The 19,646-nt window shown below is 40.1% G+C and overlaps 1 protein-coding gene across 5 annotated transcripts in view; it reads left to right on the forward strand.

The window, feature by feature from the left end:
• SYNJ1 (synaptojanin 1) overlaps nt 1-18,026 on the forward strand; it is an 89,746-nt gene extending 71,720 nt beyond the window's left edge. Inside the window, exons 22-29 of one of the 5 annotated variants that reach the window (XM_081235709.1) lie at nt 1,199-1,408; nt 2,720-2,827; nt 5,150-5,197; nt 6,482-6,520; nt 6,652-6,722; nt 8,603-8,711; nt 8,971-9,164; nt 15,030-18,026. In XM_081235709.1, coding sequence (XP_081091835.1) covers nt 1,199-1,408; nt 2,720-2,827; nt 5,150-5,197; nt 6,482-6,520; nt 6,652-6,722; nt 8,603-8,711; nt 8,971-9,164; nt 15,030-15,827 — 1,577 coding nt within the window. In that variant the 3' untranslated portion in view covers nt 15,828-18,026. Of the gene's footprint in view, nt 1-1,198; nt 1,409-2,719; nt 2,828-3,382; nt 3,803-5,149; nt 5,198-6,481; nt 6,521-6,651; nt 6,723-8,602; nt 8,712-8,970; nt 9,165-15,029 lie in introns of those variants that run through there. The other 4 variants (XM_081235706.1, XM_081235707.1, XM_081235708.1 and 1 more) reach the window with 4 other exon arrangements.
• The last annotated feature ends 1,620 nt before the right edge of the window (nt 18,027-19,646 follow it).

Below are 19,646 nucleotides of genomic sequence, written 5' to 3' on the forward strand. Positions count from 1 at the left end.
CGTGGCTTCAGTCATCGGGTCCACGTGGTTGTCTCTGGCTGCAGCACCCAGCAGCCCAGGTGCGCAGTTATGGAGAGGTTAGACAGTGGAACTGATGCAGGCGCGATGGAAGAATAGTGCAGGAGGGAAACGGCCGAGGTGAGGAACCAGAGGACGTGAAGACAGATGCAGAGACGCAAAATCAAAGGGCTGGATCCTGGTGAAGTCAAAAGAGCAAAGAGTAACTGAGGGCCAGAGCGAAAGTCTGGGAAGTGGTGGTCAGAGTGCAGTGTTCCGAGTTCACTGTTTCAGAGGCACTGCAGTTCCAAGGGGCATATGTGTCAGGAGTGGAGGAGAGTGTCATCAGGGAAGAGACATCAGGTTGTTGATGGGCTGACCACATGGACTTCGATGTCGCCCAGAAAGATGGTAGGAGCCAACTTACGCGCTTGCTCTCTCCTTAGTCCTCAATGAATGGGTTCAAGAGACCAGAAGGATGGACGTTGGAGATTATGGCAGCAGGTGGGGTTGAGGGTGCTACATAAATTCGTGATGGCACAGCCTCAAAGAAATAGGCTTTTTTGTTCAGGGTTGGAAGATTGAGTTCTGCAATTGGAATTGGGTTGCAAGGGGCACCCTGACCCCACTTTCCAACCCTAAGGAAAGAGGAGGTGAGGAGACCTCAGGGGAGAACCAACTCCCCCCTGTTGTGTATATGTCAGGTTGGGGGAGTACAGGGGACAGAGTAGGGAGGAGACTTCTGGGGAAGGTGTGTGGCTGTGTGAGAGCCTGTCTACTGCAAGGGCAGGACCTGAGTTGAGGGCACGGGGGAGTGGGCAGTTCCACTGGCGAGAAGGAGGGTTTGGAGGGAGAGCATTAAGCTTCCAAGTCAGCCAGCACTGAGACAGCTGCCCACTGGAATAGTGAAAGCTCTGGAGTCAACCCAGCTGCAGGTGTTCGTCACCACTGGCCTCCTGTGGCTCTGAAACAGAAGACTATCTTCAGTTACATTTCCTGTAAGAGCGGTTGCGCTAATTCTACTTTTATACGTATAAAATTTTTATATATGCCCACGTGCTTAACCTATATATGTCTGCAGTGTCATAATGTTAAACGTGTTTATTTTATGTATATAACCCCTTAAAGCCTAGATTGGTGGAAAAAAAATCTCTGAGAAGGTTAACATGGTGGTAACTTGGCTGACCTTGCACTTTCTCAGGTGATGTTGATGACTACAGCGCTGAGGTAGAGGAACTCCTTCCTCAGCATCTCCAGCCATCTTCCAGTTCTGGCCTTGGCACTTCCCCGAGTTCTTCACCCCGGACCAGTCCCTGCCAGTCACCTACCATATCAGAGGGGCCTGTGCCTTCCCTTCCCGTGAGACCAAGTCGAGCTCCATCAAGAACACCTGGGCATCCAGCTTCACAAAGTATGTATTTAACTTAAAGTTTTGCATGACTTTCCCTGGCTAATGCATTTGATTTTAGACAGTTAAACCTCTGATGCCTTTGCCTCTCCTTGGGAGACCCATTTTTGTTTTAACTTTCATATCCATAGGCTAAAGTGTAGCATGTTTTCTGTGCATACAAAAGAGGAAACTTCGCAGATGGTAAGCCCTAAATGGAAAGGATACTCATCACTGTCACTAGATGAGAATTTTTCTTAGTTCTTTTTCTATGTGGCCAGGCTTGTCCATGTCTTATCATTGATGATTTTCTATCGTTATAGTCAGAACCCATAACTATTCGGGCTTAACTATCTATCTGTACATTACCTAAATTATAATATGAAACCGAAAGAGACACATTTTTTGAATTCAACTTGATAGTCATGACTTCTCCAAAGTTGGAAGATTCGTCTCTGGAGGTTGTTACGTTACATGGTTTAGTCACTGTTCCATGCTAACCAATGTCTTCAGAAAATACCTTCCATTTCATAAACTTCTCTAGCTCGCCCATGCTACTCTTTGAGGACTGGCTTCATTCAATAAATTCAAGATAAGTCAGGGTATAGAGAGAAGAGACACCCTTTTCTTTTTCTTCTCTCTATTGGCCAGTAGACTGCAAATGACTTAACTCACACAGTGCTTCATGCCATCTTTTTTTTTTTAATAATATAACCACTGTCTCTTTTTTTTCTTTTCGGGTGCGTTGGATCTTTGTTGTCGTGCACGGGCTTTCTCTAGTTGCAGCGAGCAGGGGCTATTCTTCTTTGCGGTGTGCGGGCTTCTCATTGTGGTGGCTTTTGTTGTGCAGCACAGGCTCTAGACACGCGAGCTTCAGTAGTTGTGGCACGCAGGCTCGGTAGTTGCGGCTCGTGGGCTCTGGAGCGCAGGCTCAGTAGTTGTGGCACACGGGCTTAGTTGCTCTGCGGCACATGGGATCTTCCTGGACCAGGGCTCAAACCTATGTCCCCTGCATTGGCAGGCAGATTCTTAACCACTGCACCACCAGGGAAGCCCCCTTTGTGCTGTCTTAATAGGGCCGCTCGATAAATCCCCTTCAGCACCTGGGGCCTGGGTAAGAAGTCCACAGAGAGCTAGCCTGGTTGCTCTCATGGTACCAAAGGTTAATGTAGTAGCAGAACTGCTTATGTTATTGATACCAAAAATGTGTATCATTACACTGTAGTACAAATTTAGAAAATTAGCAAAATAATTTATCGTACGCGTATAGAAGGTACCTTTGTGCTCACATCCACTTGGAACGTGATCCTCTTACCTCAGGTACTTTTTTGGTAGGTTCTCCTGTTGACACTCAGCCCCTGGAGCCCAAGCGGCCCCCCCCTCCCCGCCCAGCTGCTCCTCCTGCGCGTCCAGCCCCCCCACAAAGACCGCCTCCGCCTGCAGGTAACAAACCATTTTATTTCCATTTTTGCTCGATTTAAAATCTCCCTCCACTCTGTTTAAAAATGTTTTGCATGTTTCGAACTTCTAGCTTCTAGATTTTACTGTTTTTCTCTCACTGGTGCTACTTCCTCAGTTTTTCTCTAAAAAACGTGGTGGGTGTGACAGAACAGGGAAAAATATTGTTTCTCAACTAGATTCCTGTAACATGTTTTCAGAGCTGACCTTTTACAAGTGTGAAAGAAGGGTTTGTTTTGTTTTTGCTAATGGGGTTGTACTGATTTCTATAAAATGCATGATTAGAACTGAAGAACATACACATACTTATTTACTATAAAGTTTTATATATTTGTTTAAATGTTCTTTTAAAATAAGTATAATGTTGTTTCTACTTAGAAGCATTTGCATTACATAATAGCTTTTTTATAGCACCGAGACATGAATATGTGGTTTCTACATGATATTTGACATCATGAATGCTATAGTAAATCTTTGACATTTCAGTTCTTTATTTAATGTCATTTCCTTTCTGCTGCACATTCTCTTATGAACCATAAGGGGCTAGGAGTCCTGTACCTGCTAGAAAAGAATTTGGAGGTAACCATTTATATTTGTTGTAATGTATGGATCTTGGTTCATTAATTTTTTTGGAGTTTGATTCCTATAACTGAAAGACATTTTAGGTTTGTTTGATAAAAGTCAAAATGAATGACATTTATATGCCAAGTTAAAAATAGCTCCAAACTTCCATTATATTCCTGTTAAGTAAAAGACTAGAGCTTGGTTTCATTAGTGAATAGAATTAACAAGAACTTCCATTTCCCAGATAGAGGTGAATTACTCATCAAGGCCGGATATACTTTTTCTTAACAAATACTGTCAATTTGGTTACAAAGATTTAATTCCCCCAAATCATACTACTTTCAAAAGTGATTCAGGCACAATGAATATAGAATGTTTCCCAAATATTTGATTATATTAGATTGTATTAGAGCTCTAGTACATTCCCTTGCCAGTAGCCTGTGGATTAGCAAAGTGTCCTAGAAATGCAATTTAAAGTTAAAATAATTATCTGAAATATAGCTTTCATTTTGCATGGCTTTATCATAACTTGTCATAACATTCATGCCTCATTTTTAAAATGTAAGAACAATTTTCTTTTATATATTTCAATAAGGAAATTCTTACTAACACATGGGTCACTTTTTGTTAAAAGTGTAGTTTACTTGGTTTACATGAAAATTCTCACTGAGCGTAGTTGGAGGTATACATTTGACAAGCTTATTTAATCTAATTCTCAGGAAAGGCTGAGGTAAGATATTTCAGTCCCACAGAAGAGCTTTTACAAATCCAATTTTAATATGAAGGCTCACTATACACACGCAGTTGGTCTTTCTAGTCTAGCTGCCTAAGGACATTGCGGACCGACTCGTGTGTTGTTACAGATTGACTTTGCTGTGTGTAGATTTTAATGACTTTGTATAATAAGGGTAGCAAAGTTATTTCAGCACTGCGGCTTCTGCAAAATACTGCTGGAGTATAACTTTTCCATTGACTTACAGAAAACATTAATTTTTCCCGTTTCAAACTTGTGCTTTTATTTATAGTTATAATAGACTTTTATTTATTTTCTCCATCAATTAGGAAAACAATCTATAGAAAATAAGTTGCTAAATAAATTTGTGAAAAGTTATACATGTTAGCAGCTCAGTGGCTTACTTAGAAATCTGATTTAATTTTTAAAAATCGCTTCTCTTCACAATTCTTTTGTAGACAATGTTCGCAGTGTATTTTTTTTAACCCTATAAACCAGTAACTGCTTGAAGGCAATAAGCTGAGAGAAAGTAATTACAGTACTTTTAGGGTTGTTTTTTTTTAAATAATGCATCGAAAACTAACTTCTAAGAGACTAATATCATCTCAGAGATTTCATATGAAATCGGAACTTTAAGATTTTTGTTCCTTTTTGACTGGCAAATATTGGAGCTTTTATTAGTGATTTAACTCTGAATATAAAGACTGAGATGATCATAAAGCAAAGGCTTTCATTACACATATTTTTCAGTTCCCTACTGCTAGTAATGTCAGATATACAAAGCAAACTGTCCTTCTCTTTCATTCTAACTGTGGAAAGGGCCAGACTCATGTTTGGGCCAGGCATCTAAAGTCACTTTGGTTTGTATTGATATTTTTGAAGAAATTTAAAACAGTGAAAGAACTTTTCTGCAAAAGTAAGCTTAACTCAGAAATTGTTTTGTGTGCCTGCCTTTCATTCTGTGCTACGGGCCCTGAACGATATACAGCTTCTGTTCTTTCTCTAAAAAGGTATTGGAGCCCCTCCCAGTCCTGGGGTAGCTAGACGAGAGATGGAAGGTAACAAGACTTCTGCATCATAGAAATGGATCCCTCGTCTTATTTCTAAATGTCAGCCCCTCCAGTGTTTAAAGGCATACGGAGTCTTTTCTTGGTCCAACTCTAAACTCCCCCTCCCATCCTTATGTATACCTTGGAACTTTGTATCTTTTTTCTCTTTCCATTCTGTGTTGTATATAGTTTCTAATGGGTGTCCATTTAATTTCGGCACAGTTCTCATGTTGTTTTGCACTCTGTGTTGTATATATTTCATATATCCTTTGGATGTGAAATGATTGTACAATGTTATTTTAAGAAGAATGCCTTCAAAATTCCTTTCAGAATAAGTCAAATGTTTAGAAATGTACTATACTAACTCTGGAGTTTTAAAAATTAATAATTGTAATTAAACCTTATTAATTCAGGTCCAAGAATATAGTGTTTTTTGGATGATTTCAGATAACAGAAATGTTTTAATGTATAATGACGCTGAACGAAATTTGCTTAAAAGGCTATAAAAACTAGAAGCCATTCGTTAAGATTATAGTTCTTAAAAAGCTGATGGATTTCATACAACAATCACACTTGAATTTCCTTTCAAAAAGAATAAATATGAGATGCAGGCCTCAATAGTGTCCCCTAACCCCTTTTGGCCCCAAAAGTAGTTTATTTCATTTCATCCTTTTACTACCTTTCTAATGAGTTTGAACCGTAGTTTAACATTGTCTTGCATAAGGCAGATATTTGGTAATGCGATGTGCCTGTCTTCTACCTTCATCGCAGGATTTTGCTATAGAAATCCCAAAGATCCCATCGTGAGATTCCTTTATCCATAATGACCTCTACAGCGTGAGGCCCTGAAACAGTGCCATTAGGTGCCTCTTGTGTGACTCGGAAAATGTAGTGCTGTCTGTTTGCTCCGGAGCTGCTTGTCCACCAAGCTCTGGGAAACAGCGGGGCTGCATCTTGTGACCATCCCCCTAAGCTGACCATGTGTTTTCAAGGTTCACAGGAGAGAGCTCTGTTGGGAAAGTCACCTTAAAAGTGACCTTCTGAACGAGGTCTCAGACCAAGTGCTAAGCTGGCTCCCATGAATGTCACTCTCAGTATCCTAATTTTTCTCTTTTGGGGGATATTTCCTCCAGAGCTGATAATACCCTTCATCATTATCTAAAGCAAAGTACTTTTGTTTCCATCTCATGCCCCCATTTCTGCTGGTAATGAAACAGAACAGCCAGCCAATGTTATGCAATATGGCTTGATTGTTTACTTATGACTAATTTTTTTCTCCTTCCTGCTTCAAAGCACCCAAAAGCCCTGGAACGACACGGAAAGATAATATAGGTAAAAACACTTGAATTCAGCTTAACCTTAAAACTGGACCGTGAATAGACACTTGGGATATAAGTACATGGTTTCTTGTTTCTTTCTTTTTTTAAAAAACTGAAATACATGGTGCGATGTCTTTGTTCCAGGACGCAATCAGCCTTCACCTCAAACAGGACTCACAGGCCCAGGACCTGCTGGATACAGTACAGCCAGACCGGTAGGCAGCACCTCGCCTGGGGGCCAGGAGGTCTAGGTTCTAGGTCCCAGTTTGCTGCTGATGAAATGTGTTATCTTGAAGAAATCATGGGGCCCATTAAGACCCCAGTTTCCTCAACTCTAAAATGGGGAATTGCACTTGACGCTCTCCAAGGTACCTTTCAACACTAAAAGAGTATTTTAACATCCTCTTCAAAAGTAACTCAACATACTTCCTTATTTGAATAAAAGTGATACAATTAAGTAGTTACAGTCGCTACATAAATATCTTAGGATCTCTATATGAGGAAGTGATGTTTTGGGGCAACTTTTTATATTATCTGAGTAACTCTTCAATCAGAAGGATTTTAAAATTAGATTTCAGAAAACCCATTTATGATAGTCGGTCAACTAAAACTGGTTCTAAAGGTATTAAAAGCAGGAGAGCAGATGGCATTGCAGTGCTTTTCCCTGTGTTGTGAATCTGTGGTTTTCTGCATGTTTCTCAGTGTTCTCTTAAACACAGAATTATCCTCTTATTCACCTAAGTGAACATTTTCTCTGGGATAGAAGAAGTAACTTAAAGGAAAAAAAAAGAACGAAAGAAAACAGAAACCAGGATCAGTCTAGTGGAGCCTGGGACTGTTGGGAGGCCTCCAGCTGAAGAGTAAGAAGTGGGAACTGTGACTGTAACTGGAAATTAAGAAACTTCTGCTAATGAAACTACTTCTAATTTCTAAGAAATCCTCATAAGATTTATAAGATAGAAAGACTTCCTTCTTTCTCTTGTCGCTTTCTATTTAACATGCAACTTAAAGGCCTTTTTCTATATATAACATCACACTCCAAAGTAAAATGTCTGTGGAGTATACCTAAAGGTAGCCATTACCCACTCTCCTTTTTTCCAAAGAAGGGGAAATTGCTATCCATCGATTCTACCACTTCCCACAAAGTACTTCCTTTATTTAATACTGTAAGAATAAGGAAGGAAAGTCAGAATTTTGTGAGATAACATTCATAACTTTTGCTTAAAATAAGGAGTATTGGGGGCTTAAAGTCTTCGGCAAACGTGTGAAAATAGAAGAGACATTTTTCACCAGTGTGTCTTCCAGTGTATTTATTTTAGCATATCGAGTAAGCCACTCAAGAGGTTTTACATCTGTGTTTAAAAAAAAGACCTCGGGGCCTCCCTGGTGGCGCAGTGGTTGAGAGTCCGCCTGCCGATGCAGGGGATACGGGTTCGTGCCCCGGTCTGGGAGGATCCCACATGCCGCGGAGCGGCTGGGCCCGTGAGCCATGGCCACTGGGCCTGTGCGTCCAGAGCCTGTGCTCCGCAACGGGAGAGGCCACAGCAGTGAGAGGCCCACATACCGCAAAAAGAAAAAAAAAAAAAAAAAAGACCTCGGCATGGTTTTTCATAAGCCACTTAGTTACACAGTGTATGTCCCTCTCCACGTCCTCATGACCTGTAATACCATCCCCGTCGCCCATTAAGGCAGCATCACACAGGATGAAGAGCACGGCCCTGCAGCAGGTCGGACCTGAGTCTGGCTCCTGGCTCTACTTTCCAGCTCTGTGGCTTTGGGAAAGTGGTATACATTTCTTCATCTTCATTTATAATAGAGATGATAAAAGAATACCTACCTCTGAGGGCCATTTGGACAATGAAATGGAAATGCCTACACAGTGCTTAATTAACACAGCGCCTGGCACACAGTAAATAGTGGAAAATTAAAAGGAAGATTTTTTTTAAAACTTATGACGATGTGGCTATAAATAGAGAGCCATTAAAATGACAGGAGGCTGAGGAAATGAGATGAGATGCAAAAGCAAATATTTTCACCAAATCTTATCTGTTGAAAATAAGTTAAATATCTCAATGGTTACGTTTTCCATTTTTAGATTATTCCACCCCGTGCTGGAGTGATCAGCGCCCCCCAGAGCCATGCTCGGGTGTCTGCTGGAAGACTGACTCCTGAAAGCCAAAGCAAACCATCAGAAGTACTGAAAGGTAGGCCCTGCATTAGAAACAGCAGTGCCGTTCTGTATTCTTTCCCTTTTTCTTTTTCTTTTCCTTTCTGCGGTCTCCCGCTTTTTACAACTTAATCAAATTGGGATAGCCTTGTGTCTTTCCTTATGCCACAAGAAATGAGGCTGCTTGGGGCCAGGGGTGGGCGGGACAGGGACTAGAATCCCTTACATTTCACTAAAGGAAGGATAAAAAGTGGTTTTCTAGAAAACACCTAACATCTGGAAGTGACTTTTTTTAGGGCCAGCTCTTCTTCCTGAACCGCTGAAGCCTCAGGCCGCCCCTCCTGTGCAGCCTTCTCTGGCCCCGCCGGTTCAGCAGATGCGGGAGCCTCTTGTCCCGGTGGCCACACCTATGCCTCAGTCTGCCCCGCAGCCGCCCCCTCGGAGCAGGTCGTCCCACAGCTTGCCTTCTGAGCCTTCAGTGCAGCCGCAGGTAAGTCCTGCCAGCCGGCAGAAGATCATCTGGACGCTTCTGTGAGGGTTTTGGCTTATTTTTTGTTTTGTTTTGCTTTTCTGTTTTTCTTTTTTTACTGAGGTATATTTGATGCCTTTGGTATAGTCTTTGAACATACTTATTTTAATTATTAGCTTAAATAAACAAACATGAGATTCACTTTTAACAAATGTTTGTCTTTTAGTAGACAAACATTTAATCGCATGTTCAGATATGACTTCAACGGGCGAATGTCATTGGACATCTCAAACCAGTCACACAACAGATGCGTGGTTTGGCTGTTTGAGGTTTGGGGTTTTTGTCTGTTTGTCTAACCTGTGGCCTGGATCAAGGGTTCTCAGAGAGTGACCCTAGATTAGGGATCGTTAAGGAATTCCAAGCAGCTCCCAGGCTGTTTTATTTTGTTAATGTTTAAAGTGTTGGTGACTTTCTGGTTTTTTTATGCATAATTTACTTTGGGTAGTTAATGAATTAGGATGGACAATAATGATTTATTTTCTTATTGCTCACAGTTAATAAATTAGTTTTGGCTTTTACTTCCTGGAGAGAGAGGCAGTCAGATCACTCCTGACCACTGGCAGTAGAGTTAATTTCCAGTAACCCCCTTATTCCTCCTCATGCCACACAGCTAGCTCTTTTCCGGGGTGGAGCCGGCACTGGGCTTCCTCAGGGATCTCTAACAGTTTCAGACACTATTGGATCAGTTTAGAAGTTTTGGGCCTGCAGCAGCAGGCTTATTCACCAAAGTGAAAACCATCAAAATAATGTTATCTCATATGAGTGTCACACAGAAAACAGTGCCATTGCACTGTTGAGGATGCTGAAGATGTATAATAATTGTAGAAATCCTTCCAACGATAAATATCCATTATTTTCTCTCTGCCAATCAGCTTTTAGTGCATCATGAATTTTTCTTCTCATTTTCTTGTGAGGTGTACTATTGTATTTTTTTTTTAATGTAATTGGAGGGCAAGAAACTTTCAAAGTAGCCGTATCTTAGAGCTTTGTATTACTGTTTTAGGACAGAAAGTGATCATGAATTTCATAGTAAAAGTGAACCCTGATTCCTAAAACTCTATAAATGTTTTCAGTATTGAAAGTGGGTATGGTACTCTGAACAATTTCAGAAAGAACACACTTCAAGTAAGATTGCGATTCTCAGTAGAAAGTCATCTTATGACACAGAAATACTACAGGATGAATATTCCAGTGACTGCCATATATCATTTTCTTAGGTCATTTTTCAGCTTGTTTTGCTTTCTGATTTTCATTGGAATGGGTGTGGTAATTTGGTGACAGACAGCAAGCCCATGCTTTGTGTGTGGCTCAGTAGATTGTGTTCTTGACTCTTGTATTGTGTTCATCAAAACTATGAAAGATGTTTGTTTTAAACCTTCTTTTTGCCTCAATCACTGATACCAAATTCCTCTGCACATTATACACACAGACACCCTTTTCTTTTGGGGGAGTGGGGTCTTGTTCATGTCTTTGTGAAGGATCACAAAGTGGTCAGTTTCCTCCTTGGAGCTGACAACGCTGAGGGGCCGGAAGGAAAGGGAAGTATTTTACCTTTTGTGCCTTTTGAACTTTGAACCATAAGAATAATACCTTTTCAAAAAATAATAGACATTTAAAATTTTTTAAATCTTCTGTAGTGGCTGTAAGTTGAAAAGGATGAGATAGTAAGATATGACATTTGATATTTTGCTAATGATATGAAATAGTCTTAGAATTGAACACTTAGTAATTTTTACAAGTCTTTATCAATTCTGCCAAAAATCTACAAGGTATTTAAAACATAAAACATAAAACACATGACCCAGCTTTACTTTTTATTACTATTTAAGTGTCCTTTGATTCTATAATTCTATATAGAAAAGATTCTTCTAATTCATATGATTATACAACATGTTATATACCCTTTACAAAATGTGAAAATGCCTCACCTATTTGACTTCCAACATCTTAGTCATCTGATTATCAGCTAAAAACCAGAAGTCAGGAATCCAATGAGAAGTAAAATAATAGCATCATGGCTATACTATTAACATGATTGCTGACAGTGAGGGCAGAGACCAAGTAGAAAATCTCAGCATTCTGGATCAACTGAATACCGTCCCTGTGTATCTGAGTATAAACCCATTCCTATTTCCTATCCTGTGCCAAAGCTGATACATCAAGATCATCAGGGAAGCATTAAATTCAGGAGTCTCATGTTTTGTAGGCAGGAAACTCTAGTAATCCTTAATATATTTTAGAATGGTGTCTCTCTAAATTGTCAAAGTGAGTTTTGGTAATTTAAAATAAGGTGAGCTTTAAATATTGGGGAAGATTTGCTCAAACTGTTCCTTGAGAATACTGTAATTTTTAAAAGTACTGCTATATTATGAAAAGATTATGATTTCATTTTTAAACAACAAAGAGAGGATCCAGTTTCTTACCTTATTGTACCTTCCAGCTCATAAATTATGAAGTGAATTAATGGTAGTATCACCCTTCAGAAAAGCTGAGTAATATAGAACAAGCCTGGATCCTGACCATTTGTTAAATACCATTTTTCACTTTTTTGCAAAGTGATGCCATTTTGTACATTTTCTCTAATGATGGTAAACCCACAGTCTATCTTAAGGCTGTGTCCTACTCTTCTTGGGCTGCCATAACAAAATACCATGAACTGGGTGGCCCAAACAGTAGAAATTGGTTTTCTCACAGTTCTGGAGGCTGGAAGTCCCAGATCAAGATGCCACCGTGGTTGGGTTCTGGGCTGTTTTCCTGGCTTGCAGACAGCTGCCTTCTTGCTGTGTGCTCACATGGCCTTTCCTTGGTGCTTGCACGAGGAGAAAAAGAGCAAGCCCTCTGGTGCGTCTCTGCCTAAGGGTGCTAATTCCATCGTGAGGGCCCCACTCCCATGACCTCATCTAACCACAGTTACCTCCCAAAGGCCCCATCTCCAAAGACCATCACTTTGCGGGTTAGGGCTTTCAACATATGAATTTGGGGTGGGGGGGGCGACATAAACATTTCATCCATAACAGGCCGCTTCAAATGTTTGAGAGCCTCCAAACCCTATTTGGAATATTATTTTTGGAATAACCACTTTGAACTAGTTAGTAATCAACCTCAGACAAAATTAAAGTTTGAACACTAATTCAACAATACATTTTTCATTCAAAATGACAGAAGAAACTGGAATTGTCTCTTGATCTTATGCTATGACCTGCAAATACCCCTGCCCTTGGATTTTGTGTATAATATAGAAATAAAAGTATTTTGAAGGCTGAATTGTTAGGGTTGTTGGTTGGTCTCCGATTGTCCTCCTAACTCTTTCCTTTGATGTCTGTGTTCCCTTTCTCAAAGCAGGAGCAACCATCAGGGTAACAGGTATTGGATTATTTCTCAATCTTATATGTGCTTTTCATCTGTCTTTTAGCACATTAGATGTATGAATCTTTTGCTTCATACATCTAAATTTTCACTCATTTTAAAAGCCACCTGTCCACATTAATAAATTTTATTATCATACCATAAAACCTGCTTTTTTTCTTAGTATTTTGAATTTGTAGGAACCATTTTAGTTCTCGCTAATGCTTTCCCTTTTTTTTTTTTGCTTTGTTTTTTACAAAAATTAACAAGACTAAGAAGTTTAACTTCAAGAAGGTAAGCTTTAGGTATATAGAAGTGTATTTGGCAAAACCAAAAAGGTGCTTGGTTTTAACAATGGCATAATTACATAAATACAAAATTCAATTTTTTTCCTGAGATTTCTTTTGGGAAATTAAAAAAAATAATTTTAGTAGTGCAATTCTTTTTCGTAAGGAAGAATTGATGATTTACAAAGATGAAAGTTAACGTAGCAGGATTGTTTAAGGGCCTTTCCAACACCCTTCTCTGTAAAAATACCATCGTCGTTAATGTCAAGTCATCACAAATCCTGCTTAGATATATATAAATTAATTCTAATGTAATGAATGATGGTGTGGCTCTCATTATAATTTCAAGTCTGATTGGGCAAAAGGATCCTGTTCCTATCAAATTACCCTCTAACTTATTTTGAAAGAAAAAATTTTAATATATGAAAATAACGATATTTAAATGTATAGCATTTATTTGGCAAGGGCCTACTATTCTAAGCTGTGCAAGCATAAACGTCTTACCTGTAATGTCTGTGTCCTGGACTCTTGTATCTACCATGGGAGAATTGGGGCCCAGGCCCAATCAAGTACTTCTGTTTTGTTATATGAACCATAAATAATCCAGACATTATTGGTAATGTAGAGCTAATAGTAATTTTATGACATCTGTAATAAATTTGTCTCTCAAGTACTTTAATACACTTAGAATACAGTTTAGAATCTGTGACAAGTTTACTCTTCAATCTTGTACAAATTTATTGCCACATTAAGTTTAAAGAAAAACATATTTGTTTATTCATTTATAAAGTATGTTCTAGATCAGTTGAATAAAACAGATACTAGAGAGTGATTCACTTATGAAGTTATCCACACTGTTTCCTTTTGCAAATGAACAGCCTTCCCTATTCTTAAGCCCCAAGTTACCGTTTCATAAGATGCAGTTACGTTTTATTGGGACTGCTGCTCTTTTTTTCAGCGTATTTCATGAATGTTTAGTTATTTGCTTTAACAACGATCTAAATTCATTTTGGGTCATGCTCTGTTTTGTTATGTTGCAAGTCTTGAGCTAAAATTCTCCCTCCCCTGTCCTTTTCAGCCCAAAGGTTTGTTTTCTTACCTTTAATTTGGCATAAATATCCAAGTCATCTACCTAGTTTTAATAATTATGTAGGTTTTTAAAAATTATTAAAATGAAGTTCCTGATGAGCCAAGTTTCTCATAAGGCCAGGCCCCCAGTTCTGTTACCCGTAGAGGAAGTTGGCCGTGCTCAGTCCCACAGCCATGCTCCACTGCAGCCGGCTTCTTTGTGAAGTAGGCACCCAGGGCAGATTTTTCATGACTGTGAAGTAATTCCGACCCCTCCTCCCGCCAGTAACAGTTCGCAGCCAACTCTGTCACGTAGAGAGGACCGTGCACCCTCTGGGCACAGCTTCATTTTGGTTTAAGCATTAATATACCAAATAGAAAATGGGACTCCTCCCACCACCCCATTTTAAACCATCATTGCATTTGATTGTTAACAAATGTATCCGTTTGGGAACATTTTTACAAGATGAAGGAAGGTCAATTAAGGAATACTGTCACGTTACTCACAGAGTTTATCCTGCAAAGGAGAACTTACATTAAAAAGCAAAGGATGCTTTGGAAATTTATTTATCCAAGTAGAAAAGGAAAAGATGTGTTGTTTTCAGCTGGTGAATACAAATATACTAATAAAATTAATTTTCATCCATAAACTTGAATTTCCATATTTAAATCTCAATGAAAATATATTTAAAAGAACAGTGAAACCACATCATCATCATAGATGGGTGCTGGAAGTTTATATAGAGAGATTTCGCATAAGTTCTAAAGATGAATTTCTTCAGTTTGTGTGAACATCTGATAGAACTGGGCATGAGCAAAACTCATCTGCTAATTCTGTACAGTTCTCCATTTTACCATATCAATACTTGCCTGGATAAAATAAGCTCTGTTTAATAAAAGGACTTATTTATTTAGTAGGGAGTTTTTAAAAAATCATATTTTAGCTGTGTTATCTTACTTAAACCACCAGAGTAACAAGCCACACAAAGCTGCTTTTTATTTTCTAAATTTGTATACTTCCCCACCCCACCCCCCGAAAATGAAGAATAATTGAGACAGGAAGAATAGGGGGTATTCAAAGTAAATATATTGCTTTTTGGTTGATTATTCAGTGCTCTCTCTCTAGGTAAAAACAAACGGGGTCTCCGCCATCAGACTGGACTCGCCGTTAAAGACTGACCCATTTGAAGACCTGTCATTGAACCTGCTTGCTGTATCAAAGGCTCAGCCATCTGTTCAAACCCCAAACCCAAAGGGGTTGATTCCATTGCCTTCTGCAACCCCAAGTAACACGAATACTTTGAGTTCTGTAAGCCGCATGCCGACAATACCTCCAATTCCAGCCCGGAGTAAATCCCAGGAAAACACGCGATGTTCTCCAAACCCATTCACTGAGAGCTCGAGCAGCACAAATCCTTTCACCGACAGGACTGCCGCTCCCAGAAACCCCTTTAGAGCTGAATCTCAAGAATCAGAGGCCGCTTCGTGGTTCTCCGAAGAAGAGCCCGTTGCTCAGAGTCCTTTCCCTTCTCTGCAGCCTCTCAGACAGAACAGTAGCAAGCCTTCATCTTCACTGGATGGCTTTGAGGACAGTTTTGGTCCGCAGGGCCCACCTAAACTAAAAAGCAGCAACCCAAAAGGATGGGTAACCTTCGAGGAAGAAGAGGACTTTGGTGTGACAGGAAGGTCAAGGCCCACTTGTCCAGACCTACTGGGTGATCAGCCGAGTTCGTCTTCTGGCTCCAAGGTGACCTTCAGTGATGACTGGAATAAAGGTACCAGTGTCTCTTTCTGTGTGTTGCCAGCAAGAAGACCACCTCCGCCTCCTGTCCCTCTCCTCCCACCTGGCACCAGCCCTCCAGCAGACCCTTTCACAGCCTTGGCCTCTAAGGCATCACCCACGCTAGACTTTACAGAAAGATAATGTTATACAGTAGAAAGCAGTTGTTCTTATAGTTTTGGCAGACTAGAGCCAAAAGAATTGGGCATTCGTTATTCATTATGTGCAATAAGTAATTGTTAAGTGCACTGACGTTGTCATGAAATACCACTATTTAATGTGTACAAAGTTGGAATATGTGTATATTGGAAATAAGGAAAAATCTTTCTCATTATTAACTGGAATTTTGGTGTGTTTCTGTTTGGATAAATACGAGAGAGTAGAAGCCATAAAAAGTGCTTGAAACTACTTTAGGAAATAGTCCTTTTTCAGCAATTCTTTGTCAGTCTCCTTTACGGAATCTCAAAAAGCCCAAACAACTTCCAGCTGACATTACTGCCAGCCCCTTTCGTACTTGTTAAAAATTGGTATTTATAAGTATTTACCAAAGAGCTGTCAAACTTATACTGAAACAGAATTTAGAAGGACCTTGCTTAAAGAAAAAAAAATACGTGTATACACACACACGCGCGCACACAAATATATACACTTACATATTTGTAAAATACATAATTTAAATTCTAAAGCAGAGCAAATTTTTACGTAAAAATTCGAACATAGTTCTTCTTTCAATATTTCATTATCTAAAGGATGGCTGAAAATGAAATTTGGACATTCCATTACTTTTCTTTCCAAAACTAGAATGATCTCACTAGGGAACCAGAATCGACCACCGTTCCACACCCACCCCCGTCTGACACGCACACCGCGCACACCCTTGTTACGTGCCACTGCGGCACGTCCGCCAACTTTTCCGGGGGAGGAGCTTCTTGCAGCCGGAAGCGGCGTAGTGTGTGGTTACAGTCGGTCACGTGGACCGACACCCCCGGCCCTTTCAAAACACGCTGGCCCAGAAAGTCGGGAAAGCACGTGCCACCAAGCTCAGTGAAAAGCGTTAGAGCTCAACGTACGCGAAGGCGTCCTCTGCCCACGGCCCCCGCGCGCTTCTCTGGCCGCCTCGGCCCTGGAAGTGGCGAGCGGGCCGCAGGCGCCGCCCGGGGCGGAACTGGGATCTACTCTTTGTGTGTTCTCTCCCTCTCACGAACTACACGACACGTCTGTGATGCTGCTTTACGTTTGTAGAGGCTACACCTCCAATTAGCTGTGGATTTCGTCTCCTGCACTGCCAATATGCAGCTGATCCTGCTTTAATTTTATGAAGACGTACACAGAATGTATACGGAATGTAGTATTTCGATACCATTGAGTAATCCTAATCAGAAAACTCCTCGAGCAATAGTTGTTATGTTGTCAGTTTAAGATTACCTTTACCCATTATATTAACGTTCGTTTTATACAAAGAGTTGTATATGTCGACCTAAATTCCGTTGTCTGCATTTAACCTTTAAAGATGTGCATTAGCGGAATATCAGAAAAAAGAGTTTCTGGCTAAGAATATGTAACATGTAAAAGCACAGCAAACTGCATTGCACTTAACCGCATAAAGCAACTGTTAGGAAAAAAGCACTTTTCTAAATACTCAAATGTTATCAGAATACTATGTTTATAAAAGTAACCTCTCTCTATTAACAGCCAGGATTTGCTGTTAGAAATAACTCGTGAGTTTTATATTGTGCTTTTTGCGGGGGGGGGGGGGTTCTAATCATTTCAGCAGTAGTATATTTTAAACAGCAGTATTACTATAGGCAGTGTGCTTCAAAATGTGAATTAACTTGTTGAAACTGTGGCTTTAACATCTATGTGATTAGTATATATGGTATTCAATATTTGCTCCCCATTAGCAAAATAATTCATCATAAACTTCACTAGTGCAGATTGCAGTTCTGTGAGCAATGTTTCCTATTGAATATAAACTACTGTCTAAAATATACATATCATGTAGCAGCTCAGCCTTTATCAGGAAATTCTACTTGGCAAGTTGCTGAAAAAGTACACGAAGTTATGAAAGTTGAAGGTCTGCTGCAAATAACTAGCCACTATTCTGTGTATTATTAAAATATTTACCAGTTCTGTTAAAAGCAGAGCAGAAGCTAGACACTAAGGATCTCTTTGTGAATTCTTCATTCTCTATAGTAGATTGCTGTTTATATGTAAGAATTTTATTGCTTATGTGGCATACAGTATTTATAACTATATACTTTATAGAAGTACAGTATTAAAGTCAGTGGTATGTAAACCTCTGTACATATCCAGTGAAATGTGCTCTCATATGAAATAAATATACCTGTCTTTACCATATTGACTACTTTGCTCAAAAGGGAGGAATTTTTCTCGCTGTTTTCCTTGAACTTTATATATACGGGTTCGGTGACATTTGGGGATTAATTCTTGTTGTATAATTGGGTATTTTAATTCAAGATCTTATTTTCATCCATTTCACTTCTCCATGTAATATGTCGGCTAAAAGTAAGAAGAAAGCTATTCTGAGATTACTAATCACCATTAAGAAGCCATGCACTTATTCTGCAGGAGAGGCCCTCATGCAAAATCTTGTTGGCTCGAAAATAACACGTGAAGCATGAATGATGATTTTCTAACCCAGAGCAAGAGAAACAGCCTGGGGGGTCAAGGGGAGGCGCAGAAGGGAAACAGGCACACGGGGAGCCAGGCGAAAGAAGAGACCCAAAGTAAGAGACCGAGGCCAGTAGTTCCTGTGAGCATTGCCTTTTTTCAGATTGCCATTAAAACAATAACCCTGATTCTTAAATCGTTCAGTTATGTTCATTAACCTCTGATTAAGAAGTTACAGATACAGAATAATAGGCTTTGTAAAACCTTTTTATTTTAAGGTAAATTTGTATGCAGTTACAAGAAATAATACGGAGAGATCCCTGTTTCCCAAAACTGGGAAACTACCTTTTACCCAGTTTCCTTCAGTGGCAACATTTTGCAAAACTATAGTACAATACTATGACCAGGACATTCACACTGACACAAGACCTTCCCATCACCACAAAGATCCTTCATGTTGCCCTTTTCCCGCTTCCCTCCCATCCCATGCCCCTTTCCTGTGTCCTTAACTTCTGGCAACCACTAACCTATTCTCCATTTCTACAATTTTCCCACTTCAAGAGTGTTACGTAAATGGAATCCTGTGGAACCGTTTGGGATTGACTTTTTTTACTCGGCATAATTCTCTGGAGATTCATCTGGATTGCATGTATCAATAGTTTGTTCCTTTTTATTGCTGTGTATCAATAGTATTCCATGGTATGGATGTACCACAATTGGGTTAACCATTTGCCCACCCACTGAAGGACATCCGGGTTGTTCCAGTTTGGGGCTATTATAAATGAAGCTGCTATGAACATTCATCTCAGGTTTTTTTTTTTTTTTTTTGTGGTACTTGGGCCTCTCACTGTTGTGGCCTCTCCCGTTGTGGAGCACAGGCTCCGGGCGCAGGCTCAGCGGCCAGGGCTCACGGGCCCAGCCGCTCCACGGCATGTGGGATCTTCCCGGACCGGGGCACGAGCCCGTGTCTCCTGCATCGGCAGGCGGACTCTCAACCACTGCGCCACCAGGGAAGCCCCCCATCTCAGGTTTTTATGTGCACATAAGTTTTCATTTCTCTGGGATAAATGCCCAGGAGTGCAATTGCTGGGTCGTAGGGTGGTTGCATGCTTGGATTTTTTAGAACTGCCAAATTGTCTTCCAGAATGACTGTACCATTTAACATTCCCATCGGCAATTTATGAGTGATCCAGTTTCTCCTCATCCTTGCCTGCATTTGCTGTTGTTACTATCTTTAGCCATTTTGGTAGTAAATATTTCACTGTGGCTTTGTGTTTCCCTAATGGCTAATGGTAGTGAACATATGTTCATGTGATATTTGCCATCTAACAT

This window comes from Mesoplodon bidens, assembly GCF_964165515.1.
Source record: "Mesoplodon bidens genome assembly, chromosome: 5".
Taxonomy (NCBI): Eukaryota; Metazoa; Chordata; class Mammalia; order Artiodactyla; family Ziphiidae; genus Mesoplodon; species Mesoplodon bidens.